Source organism: Somniosus microcephalus, chromosome 10 (genome assembly GCF_052327205.1).
Source record: "Somniosus microcephalus isolate GS21.2 chromosome 10, FLI_Smic_1.0, whole genome shotgun sequence".
Classification (NCBI taxonomy): Eukaryota; Metazoa; Chordata; class Chondrichthyes; order Squaliformes; family Somniosidae; genus Somniosus; species Somniosus microcephalus.
In genome coordinates this window covers 5160503-5172954 of record NC_140996.1, presented here as the reverse complement: position 1 = coordinate 5172954, position 12452 = coordinate 5160503, and the positions used below count along the sequence as shown (strand labels likewise).

Sequence of the window (12452 nt, the reverse complement as noted above, 5' to 3'; positions counted from 1 at the left end):
CCCTATCCCCGTAACCCCATAACCCCACATATTTAATCCCCCCTAACACTAAGGGCCAATTTTTTATCATGGCCAATCAACCTAACCCGCACATCTTTGGACTGTGGGAGGAAACCGGAGCACCCGGAGGAAACCCACGCAAACACGGGGAGAATGTGCAAACTCCACACAGACAGTTACCCAAGGCCAGATTTGAACCCGGGTCCCTGGCGCTGTGAGGCAACAGTGCTAACCACTATGCCACCGTGTCCCCAAGACATACTGTGTCTTGTCTATTGTACTGTGTGTTGTCTATTGTACCGTGTGTTGTCTATTGCACCGTGTGATGTCTATTGTACCGTGTGTTGTCTATTGCACCGTGTGTTGTCTATTGTACCGTGTGTTGTCTATTGTACCATGTGTTTGTAAACCAATCAGAAATTTTTTGACAAGCACATTTTTACGAGTCACTGCTGTTGTGTCTGTGTATAATAAGACACAGACTGCAGGAGAAACGGTACAACAGGTGTTTACTCAACGTGGCTCACAGTGGAACTGCCTGTACAGATTACTACTCAGTGCTATATACAGGTGTGGTCACTGCCGGTACTACAGTATACATGAGCTGTAAAAAGTAGTTCCCCCCCTTAAAGGTATATACATTACAATTCCTCCCCTTTTAGATTAACAGTACCATAACACTCATTTAACAATTAAATATCAAACTAATTACAATTAACACTTTTAACATGCAACATTAGCTGAAAATAGTCTATTTATATATTCAGTCTTTGGGGAGGCCTCCTGATCCCTTCTGGATAGCGCCTTTCCCGAGTGTCTTGCTCTTGGTGCGGAGGCGATTCTGGCCCCCTGTCATCGGTTGGTTCATCAGCTTCCGATGCTACTGTTCCTGGGGTAGATGCGACCTGTATGTCGGGTTCATCACCAGGTACGTATGGGCGAGGCATGGGGTTGACTTGTTCCTGTGACTCTAGGATCTGGTCAGCATGGCGTCTCACGATGCTCTCCCCAACGTCCACTGTGTACATTAGTGGGCCCTGCCGTGTGCATATCGTTCCTGGCTGCCATTTTTCTGTTCGGTAGTCGCGGGCCAAGACTGGTTGCCCTACATTGAAGCTCCTTGTTGGCTTCTCATGGATGTGCTGGAATTGCTTACTCTCAACATCTCTTCGTACGTTTGGTCTGAGCAAATCCAGGCGAGATCTTAACCTTCGGTTAAAGAACATCATGGCTGGGGCCTGGTTGGTGACTGCATGTGTCACATTCCGGTAGGCGAACAGGAAATTGTCCACCTTGTGCTGCAGCGGAATGTTGTCATTGTACATGGCCTTTATTGCCTTCTTAAAGGTTTGTACGAACCTCTCAGCCAATCCATTTGTGGCTGGATGATACGGGGCGGATGTGTAATGCCTTACCCCATTCTTTTTCAAGAACCTCCGGAACTCTACGGACACAAACTGGGGTCCGTTGTCAGAGCAAATCTGTTCTGGCAAGCCATTCCTGGCAAAAATGGTCCGTAGGACTGCAATAGTTTTCTCCGTGGTGGTGGAGGACATTTTGATGACCTCAGGCCATTTCGAGTGCACATCCACGGCTATTAAAAACATTGAGTCCATGAATGGACCAGCAAAATCAATATGCACCCGTTGCCATGGAGATGAGGGCCACTCCCATGGGTGTAGAGGGGCCTGTGGTGGTGCATTTTGGACTTTCTGGCATCCTGAGCAGCTCTTGGTCAGGTCCTCGATTTGTTTATCGATTCCAGGCCACCACACATAAGCCCTGGCTAGGCGTTTCATTTTTACCCCTCCCAGATGACCCTCATGAAGCTCATTGAGCACTCTATCCCTTAACTTGGGTGGAATTACCACTCGGGATCCACACATCAAGGTCCCCGGCACACTGACAGCTGTTCTCTCCTTGTCGAGAATGCTGGCAACAGTGAGTCGCCATGTGCTGGCCATCCCTTCACCGTCAAATCATATACCCGAGACAGTGTCGGGTCATTTCGTGTTTCCTTTTCGATACAAGCGTTAGTTACCGGTAGGTATTCAACTATAGTCGAATGGAATATTTCGACAGGATCCACTGCTGGTGCTTCCTCTGCAGTAGGCAGTGGCAGGCGTGATAGCCCATCAGCATTTCCATGCTGTTTTGTGCCCTTATATTCAATCTCATAGTGGTGCGCCCCTAGAAAAAGTGACCATCTTTTTAGTCGTTGCGCAGTCATCACCGGAACGCCCTTCTTCGGATTAAAAATGGAGACAAGAGGCTGGTGATCAGTCAGCAAGGTGAATTTCTGCCCGTGCAGATAGTGATTGAACTTTTTCACTCCCCACACTAGGCTGAGGGCCTCCCTGTCAATCTGGGCGTAGTTACGCTCAGCTGAGGTTAGTGATCGTGAAGCAAAGGCTATTGGCCTCTCTGAGTCGTCCGAGAATTTGTGCGACAGCACCGCTCCAATGCCGTAGGGTGACGCATCACATGCCAACCGAATTGGTAATGCTGGGTTGTAATGGGCCAATACCTCTTTCGATGTGATTAGTGTTTTGCTCTTCTGGAAAGCTCGTCTACATTCGTCACTCCACTTCCATGGCACCCCAGTTTGCAGTAGGGTGTTCAGTGGGTGTAGTATTGTAGACAAATTTGGCAAGAACTTATGGTAGTAGTTTACCAGCCCGAGGAACAACCTCAGTTGTGACACATTTTCCGGTGCTGGAGCCTTGACTACTGCCTCAATCTTCTCTGGGGACTTATGTAACCCCTCTTTATCGATAACGTGGCCACAATACGAGATCTGTTTTCTAAAAAACTCGCATTTGGGGCGGTTAGCTCGGAGCCCATATTCCTGCAATCTAGTGAGCACCTGCTCCAGGTTGGCAAGGTGATCACTGTCATTTTCGCCCGTGACCAGGATGTCGTCCAAATAACACTGGGTCCCTGGGATCCCTTGCAGGACTTGTTCCATTGTCCTCTGCCAAATAGCCAGAGCTGATGCTACCCCGAATACCAGCCGGTTGTATTGGTAGAGACCTTTATGGGTGTTGATTGTGAGGTATTTTTTTGATGCTTCTTCTACCTCCATTTGCAGATACGCCTGGGCCAGATCAATCTTAGTGAGGCGTTTCCCTCCAGATAGTGAGACGAAAATATCTTCAATCCGCGGAAGTGGATATTGTATGGTGTGAAGGATCGGGTTCACGGTTACCTTAAAGTCCCCACAGATGCGAACCTTCCTTGGTTCCCCAGGCGTGCTGCTCAACGACTTTTTCATCACAGGGACGATGGGTGTAGCCCACTCGCTCCAGTCTACCTTGGACAGTACACCTGAACGTTCCAGACTCTCCAGCTCTGCTTCGACGGCTGGGTGGATCGCATTAGGTACCGGTCTGGCCTTAAAAAATTTTGGGCTTGCGTTTTCTTCAATTTTAATCATCGCTGTCATGCCTTTTAGTGTTCCGAGTCCTTGCTGGAACACTTCTTTCGCGTCAGTTAGGATCTTTGACAGTCGCCCAGGTGTGACGTCACAGAAATCACAGAAACCCCACAGTGCAGATGGAGGCCATTTCGGCCCATCGAGCCTGCACCGACACATATCCCACCCGATCCCCGTAACCCCTACACCAACACATATCCCACCCTATCCCTGTAACCCCACGTATTTAATCCCCCTAACACTAAGGGTCAATTTATCATAGCCAATCAACCTAACCTGCACATCTTTGGACTGTGGGAGGAAACCGGAGCACCCGGAGGAAACCCACGCAGAATGTGCAAACTCCACACAGACAGTCACCCGAGGCCGGATTCGAACCCGGGTCCCTGGCGCTGTGAGGCAACAGTGCTAATCACTATGCCACCGTGCTGCCCACGTCGTCATCCTTTTTGTCAGCCACAGTCAGTGCCTGTATGGAATGCCAATCCAGTTGTATTTTCTGGATCCATTCACGTCCCAGTAATGGTGGTCCTCCATCTTGCAATACATACAGGTCTAATTTTGGTGTTTCCTTACCGTTATATATAACGGTCACCCTTATTTTTCCTTTGGGGTAGACTTTTTGCCCCATGTACGTCTTCAAAATAATTTTTGTGTCTCTCAAGGGTATGTGTGAGAATAGCCGTTCGTAGTCCCGTCGGTTTATGACTGTTAGGGCTGATCCTGTGTCCAATTCCATCTTTACCTGGACTCCTGCTATCTTGAGAGTGACCCAAATGGTTCGGTGATCCTCCATTGTGATCACATTATGTAGTTTCAGACAACTCAGTTCCCTGCTTTCGGAGTCGTTATCACTCTTTTGTTCATCTGAACTATTCTCCGTCATCTTATGTACCTTCTTGTACTTTCCTTTGGTAGGTTTCTTATTGCTGGTTTTCTTTCCCGACCTGCAGACTCGTGCTATGTGTCCTACTTTTCCACACTGTCTGCACACTTTGTCTTTGAACCAGCAATCCTTCTGGTCATGTGTTGTTCTGCCGCAGCGATATCACTTCTCTGTTCCATATGACATTTCGTTTGTACCATATTCTTGCGGTCTCTGTTGTATCTCTGCAGCGCCCCGTGCTGCTGCTTCATATGATACCGCAATGCTGAAAGCCTTTTCCAGCGTAAGGTCCTTTTCAGATAAAAGCCGTTTCTGGGTTCCTTCACTTTGAAGCCCACACACAAACTTGTCCCTTAAGGTATCTGCCAGTCCCGCTCCAAACTGGCAGTGTTTCGATAGTTTGCGCAGTTCTGTTAAATAATCAGCATTGCTTTCATCCTTATGCTGGTTCCGTTTGTGAAACTTGAATCTTTCTGCTATCAGCAGCGGTGTGGGGTTTAAATGTTCCTGTAGTATCATTACTATGTCTTCAAAACTCTTTTCCATTGGCTTCGTTGGGGTTACTAGATTTCGTAATAAACCATACGTCTTTGCACCCATTAAATTTAACAATATCGACGCTTTCTTGTCATCTGACACCTCATTTGCCTTGCAGTACACCTCTATTCGTTCGACATATGTAGTCCAATCTTCGACTTCATTGTCAAATGCGGTGATACTGCCACTCTTCAGCATTTTGGGTGTGGTTTAAAATGGCATCTCCCAATGGCTTAAAATGGCGTCTCCCGCGTTTCCTTCCTCCCCCGCTGCTGCCAACGCCGCTCCCAGCGGTTCTCATGGCAATGGCGGCACCCTGTAGGTTTCGCGCGCTTCTCCTGTGCTGCTGCCAACGCCGCTCCCGGCGGTTCTCGTGGCAATGGCGGCGCCCTGTAGGTTTCGCGTGCTTCTCTCTCCCTCTCTTCGACGCTGCTCGACCCCTGAACACCGACTGCGCCCTGTGCGCTCTGCCCTCTCTCTCTCTCCCCCGTCGACGCTGCTCGGCCCTTTGCTGTGCCGCTCGGTCGGGCTCTAGCCCGCCACTGTCCGGGAAGGGTCTGCGCACTACCTGTTGCCAGCCCGTTTCGCTGGACCACCTCGACTGGAAAGCCAAGCCTGGCTCTCGACAGCCTCCCCCGCAATTCTCGAGTCTCTGCTGGATGACTGGGCGGTTGCCCGTGGTCGACGCCCGAGTCTCTGGCCTTGACCTCCAATCCACTGATCTCCAGGAATGAATCCCCGGGAGGTGATGCAGAGTTGCAGGTAGGTTCGAACTTGCCTCGTCGTCAATGTTGTGTCTGTGTATAATAAGACACAGACTGCAGGAGAAATGGTACAACAGGTGTTTACTCAACGTGGCTCACAGTGGAACTGCCTGTACAGATTACTACTCAGTGCTATATACAGGTGTGGTCACTGCCGGTACTACAGTATACATGAGCTGTAAAAAGTAGTCCCCCCCTTAAAGGTATATACATTACAACTGCCACTTTAAAAGTGAAACCCTTGCCCTAACCCCTCTCTGACCTGGAGTGCTCTGTGCCTGTACATTCCACACTGGGAAAGATCACCATGGAATGAAATGGTTCCAGGTGTGCGTGAGTTGGCACTGTCAGAATGGCGACAGCACTGAGGGAAGGTTACTTGTGTAAGCTGCTGTGTGCCTGTCTGCTAGTCAGTCTGACCTTAACTCAATCCTTGAGTCCCGTGTGTTTTGTTTACTGGGGAATGTTACAAGTGCTCTGCCACAAGAGCAGATGAGTGGAGACTGTGGCTAATCAGCTTGCGCAACAATAATCGCTTCCAGATGTTTGGAGTCGACCAAATGAGCAGGAATGTGGAAACAGGGCTGTTGTCGCCAGGTGAATAGGAATCACATCCTCCGCTTCCGTGCTCTCCCTCACAGCTCCAGACCGTGTCACCTCGTGCTTACACCAAATAAAGCAACTCGAAGGGGCAACATTCCACTTCCCGCTACCTCCCGCGGGCTACCTGTGTTTCAGTGCCAGAGGTTTCATTGAGAGGTTAGCCTTGTACTTCACTCAGTGTTGCTGTCGACCTCCTGCACTTTGTGTTGAACAGCTTACAGTAACTCGATTTTCGAAGTTGGTCAGAGCGGAGGGTTAAAAGCTGCCCTCGCAGGCCAACGGTAGTGCTGCTGGAGGGGTCATTGTATCCAGCTTGGCGTCTCCCTTATCGTGCACTGAGCTCAGGTTAGTCCGTAACATGACACAAATTCAGCAGCGGTGTGAAATTAAACTTGTGGTCCCTGAGATTCTGGGGGCCTGGAGAAAACGGTTTTCTAAAACACAGGCAGTGGGAGTGGGGGATGGGGCAGTGGGAGGGGGGCACAGAATTTCAAACTGCCAGGGTTTTACCCCTTTTTCAAAGCCCATCAGAATCCCAGTACTGGGGCCCGATATCGAACCCTCGCCCACAGATGGTTTAGTGGAACGTGGGCACTTACTTAACCTCCCATCAGTAAAGGGGAGGGGAGTTGTATCTCTGACTCATGGGGTGTAATATTCAACGGAAGGAACAATCAAACTCGGGCGGGGAAGTGTGACAGATGGGGAGTGTGACAGATGGGGAGTGTGACAGATGGGGAGTGTGACAGACAGGGGGTGTGACAGACAGGGGGTGTGACAGACGGGGAGTGTGACAGACGGGGAGTGTGACAGACAGGGGGTGTGACAGACGGGGAGTGTGACAGACGGGGAGTGTGACAGACGGGGAGTGTGACAGACGGGGGTGTGACAGACTGGAGGTGTGACAGACAGGAGGTGTGACAGACAGGAGGTGTGACAGATGGGGGGTGTGACAGACAGGGAGTGTGAGCCAGGCCCAGTCGGAGTGTGGGTTGTAGAAGTGCCGCAGTCTTGTAGTGCCAATTCCTTGACCCACACTGTCTTTGAGTGCGGCACCTCTGGGAGTACGGAATTGGTGAATTTACCCTACGACAGGAACACAGTGACCGAGAGTTTCAGCCACGGTCTCCTGGCGGGGAGCTCTGCCCGGCGGGACCACCGATTTGGGCCAAAGGAGACCCTGAAGATGAAAATCCAGCCCAATGTCGAAGGCACCTGATATGTGGAGGGTCCGTTTTGCCCACGAGAGGACAGTCGGTCATCCTGCATTTGCTTTGCTAAATGTCACTCCTACCTTTTCTCCTTTCACACCACTGCAGTCGCACTTGGAACTGGATGTACATCCATGGCAGGCCTGTGGGAGATAAAACACGGACACCGTTAGGAGACTCTCACACATCATTGGCAGAGTTAAGTTTGCTGCCTTGCCCATGGCCCTTCCCCAGTCTCCAGAAGGTGTTGTCTCCTTGCTGGGGCAGGGGGTCCTTGGGCACTGCCTCCAGTACCTTGCCCAAGTGGCCAGCATCCCATCCTTAGCCTTGACAGTAAGGCTCAGAGGGCTATTTGACTACAGAGGCACCACCATCCCTAACCCAGCGGTGTTGACCCTGTCGGCACGGACCTGCGATCAAACCAGGAACTTTCTTGCTCTGTGCAGAAGATTTGTCCAGTCACCTGTTGTTTAACTCTGGTTTCTTTCTATTAATGAACACGTTGGTGTGGGATTGGAGTCACATATAGGCCGGGCCGGGTAAGGATGGGTGGGCGGGGCGGTGACTGAAGGCGGTGGGGGGGATTGGCATTCGCACTTTAACGAGGTGCGAGTAGCTGCTTGAAATGCCTGAAAGCCAGTGAGCCAAATACGGCTTTATAATTGAGGCCCGTGGTGATGAGAGGCAGTCAGCGTCATTTGCCCGCTATAGGCGGCTGTCTGGGGTAAGTGGGGATGGCGGGAGCACAAGTGAGGACTGTGTCAGGGGAGAAGGCAGGGACCGGGTACTGAGTTTGGATGATCAGCCATGATCACATTGAATGGCGGAGCAGGCTCGAGGGGCCGAATGGCCGACTCCTGCTCCTATCTTCTATGTTTCTTTGTTTCTGTTTCCCAGATTTAAAAAAAAACTGAATTCAAATTCTCAAACGGCCATGGGTGGATTTGACTTCCTGTTCTTTGGCCCAGTAACATAACCACAACCCTAACCCTACCCCCCTCTCACTGACCATCTCATTGTCTGTGCTTACTGACGACCGGATTATAAAATGATTCTCCCAGAGAACTATGACATGAAGTATCTCAGTGTCCCCTTCTCACGCTCTCTCTCTCTCAACTGAATCACAAAGGAATGGAACCAAATATTTGAAAACCGCAAATCTTTATCCAGTTCCAAGAGTTTCCGATAAGATCTCTACTGTTCTCAGTTTGGCAAATACATGGGAGAGTAACACAGGGCTTAAAAAAAAGCTTTGATTCGGATCAAAAATAACATTGTTTTACAAACAGGAAAACTCCAACAAATATCCCCAGGCAATCGAGTCGTTAGAAGCTGTGAACCAATAACATAAACCAATCACGATGTGGTCTCCTCTACATTGGGGTGACCAAACGCAGATTGGGTGACCGAGTTGCGGAACACCTTCGTTCAGTCCGTAAGGGGGGCTCCGAGCTCCCGGTGGCCTGTCACTTTAATTCACCGCTCCACTCCCACTCGGACCTCACTGTCCTCGGCCTCTTGCATTGTTCCACGGAAGCTCAGCGTAAGCTCGAGGAACAGCACCTCATCTTTCGATTAGGCACTTTATAGCCCTCTGGACTCAACATAGAGTTCAACAATTTCAGATCATAACCTCGGCCCCTATCACATATATATATTTTTTATTTTTTTATCCACACCTTTTGTTTGTATCTTTTCTTCTCCCCCACAGGGCAGCTGTCTTTCATTCTGCCAGCGCAATTCACACTTCATCTAGAGCCATCTTTTGTTTCTTAACCTGTCCCATTACCATCTCCTCTCGCCTTGAATATCTCTTTATGTCTCCCAACCTCTCCTGCCTTCTATCATATCACAGACCTTCCCTTTTGTTCTTTCCTCCTCTCCCCCCTTTACCCAGCCCCTACACTTGCTTAAAAATCTGTTCCTTTTCCTGCTTTTTTCCAGTTCTGACGAAGGGTCATCGACCTGAAACGTTAAGTCTGTTTCTCTCTCCACGGATGCTGCCTGACCTGCTGAGTATCTCCAGCGTTTTCTGTTGTTATTTCGGATTTCCAGCATCCGCAGTATTTTGCGAACGTAAATATCCGTGTCTGTTCCTGATTGAACTAGCACCAAATCCATCCCAGTAAAGCTACACTTTCCTGTCAACCACCACCTGCCGTTACTCGAATGTGGAGCTCGAGAAGGGAAATAAACAAGAAGCTAAAAACCTGATGACTTAACTTGCAAACACTTAGGGGCAAAAGTCCCGATACACAGCTCCCTGTAAAGCCCATATCACAAAGGTAGCCCACTCCCAGACCGGGGGTTTCCATCTATTACATTTTATGGATTGAAGATTATGGGTTGGCAGAGCTCGATTTTGCAAGGTGCGATCCCAGTGCACCCAGGAGGGTCCATGGAATCTCTACCCATACTGAGCACAGTCGGAAATATTTACAAACATACGAACAATGACAGACAGGTAAGGAGCCTCTGGTCCATCCAGCCTGCCCCACACAGCCGCGATACCTTGTGTATCACAACATATACACTCCACCCCACCCCAAACCTCATAGGAATGGACAACCGCCGAATCCTACAAATGAGTACGAGTTTGGTAGAAAACAAACGCAAACTAATGAGCCCAATATAGCTGTTGCTCCTGCTGTTGATGCTGCTGTTGTTCAGGGTTCTGCTGCTGCCACGGCTGGTCTTCATCCGAATCTAATGTCCAGGAGGAAAGGAAATAAATGGTTCCCATGCTTCTGGTATATACCCCAGTTGAGGAAGCACTCAGTCAAGGTGGCGAGAGGGGTTTCCCAGGAGGTCACACTGGAGATGGGTGTCAGGCTCCAAACTTCCACAACAATGAGTAGGCCTGCTAAAAGTTCCCCCAGACCTGAGACACCAAAGTTCTGCCACCTGCAAATGATGATTGCTGAAAGCTCCTTTGTAATGGTGGAGCTGCAGCTGTTAGTAAGCAATCCACTAGTGAGGCCGCCAGGGTTATCTGGCGTGTTCCAGAGGAGGTGTGTAGGACGGGGGAAAAGTGTTAAAATTAGAAAGACCTCTCAAAATGAGATTATAGAGGCAATTAAGTGTTTGTTAAGGGCCTTAAGGGCCTATCCTGCCTCTTGGAGGTGGGATGGAAATGAGGTCTGAAATCCCGATTCTGGAAAAATTGCTCGGAGGCGAGCTGGAGGCGAGATCGGGCCCACACTCCATTTTTTGCGATTTTAACACCTCACACGCCTCCAATCCCGCCTCCTCGGGCCTGGCAAGATCGAGCCCAGAGAGTAAGATGAAGCAGAGAAAGAGCCCATATCACAGATGTCAGGTCGAGAATACATCTGAGAATCAGGCTAAATATAGAAAGGTCAGAGGAGAAGTGAAAAAGAAAATAAGAGGGGCAAAGAGAGAGTATGAGAATAAAATGGCAGCCAACATAAAAGGTAATCCAGAGTCTTCTATAGGCAGATAAATAGTAAAAGGGTAGTAAGAGGAGGGATGGAGCCGATTAGGGACCAAAAAGGAGACCTACGCATGGAGGCAGAGGGTATGGCTGAGGTACTAAACGAGTACTTTGCATCTGTCTTCACCAAGGAAGAGGATGTTGCCATAGACATAGTGAAGGAGAAGGACACAGATTTAAGGTGATTGGCAAAAGAACCAAAGGCGACATAAGGAAAAACTATTTAACACAGCGAGTGGTGAGGATCTGGAATGCACTGCCTGAGAGGGCGGTGGAGGCAGATTCAATCGTGGCTTTCAAAAGGGAGTTGGATAAGTACCTGAAGGAAAAACATTTGCAGGGCTCCGGGGAAAGGGCGGGGGAGTGGGACTAGCTGAAGTGCTCCTGCAGAGAGCCGGCACGGGCTCGACGGGCCGAATGGCCTCCTTCTGTGCTGTAACCATTCTCTGATTCACTTCCTCCAGCTCAACACCATCGATTTAAAAGCTTACAGTTCACCTACAGGTCAGTGACAAGGAGGCAAAACCTAGGGGGCGTGTCGGGGGAGGTGAAGGGGGAGAATGAGTTAGAGGGGATTGAACGAGGGAGTTGGGAAGGGCAAGGAGTCAGGAAGAATGGGAAAGGGGAGAGAAGTAGAGAGGAAAAGGGAATCAGAGGCATGGAGACAAGAAGCTCATCGACCAGAAACGTTAACTCTGTTTCTCTCTCCACAGATGCTGCCTGACCTGCTGAGTGTTTCCAGCATTTTCTGAAGTGTCTTTACATCTCCCTCAGCAGGAGAGCAACAGAGGGAGGCCATATTGTCATTATACATGGCTGATTGTTATAATAATGTTGTTCTCGTGAAGGACTGTAATCTATCACAATTCAGCCAGGAGTAGGACACAGACTCTCTCAATGGCAGCTTTGTTGCAACCACATTTGTTGTAATCAAATTTAACTGGTTATGGTCTGTGTGCACTGCTACAGATGCAGTTCCCCGTCGCCCCCTCACCGCCTGTGTTTTTTTAGTCTGCTTTCCCTCAGTTTCGGATTGCCTGCCTTCTACACCAGTCTCCAACTGAGAATCTCAGAGGCTTTCCAATGGCGACAGCAGCTTGCATTTATATAGCGCCTTTAACATAGTAAAACATCCCTTCTTCTTCTTAGGCAGCCCCTCGGAACCGAGGATGACTTGCTTCCACATTAAAAATGAGTTCTCAGGTGACTGATGAGTCCAATGCGGGACCTACAGTCTCTGTCACAGGTGGGGCAGACGGTGGTTGAAGGGGCGGGTGGGTGGGGTGCTTGGGTTGACGTGCGCTCCTTCCGCTGCCTGCGCTTGGCTTCCGCTTGAACCCGGCAAAGAGACTCGAGGTGTTCGGCGCCTTCCCGGATGCTTCTCCTCCACTTTGAGCGGTCTTGGGCCAGGGATTCCCAGGTGTCGGTGGGGATGTTGCACTTTTTCAAGGAGGCTTTGAGGGTGTCCTTGAAGCGTTTCCTTATTGGGGGAAGGCAGCAGCAGCCAACTTCCTGGCACCATGGGTGGTTCTGCTGCACAGGATGGGAGGAAAAAGAACGG

General features: G+C 49.8%; 1 protein-coding gene across 2 annotated transcripts in view; it reads right to left on the bottom strand.

Moving 5' to 3' along the window:
- The window catches only part of LOC147111398 (uncharacterized), a 291247-nt gene that overhangs the window by 131341 nt on the left and 147454 nt on the right, over positions 1-12452 (bottom strand). For both annotated transcript variants that reach the window (XM_085998359.1, XM_085998358.1), the window contains exon 2: positions 7521-7580. In XM_085998359.1, the coding sequence (XP_085854485.1) occupies positions 7521-7580 (60 nt within the window). The remainder of the gene's footprint in view (positions 1-7520; positions 7581-12452) is intronic.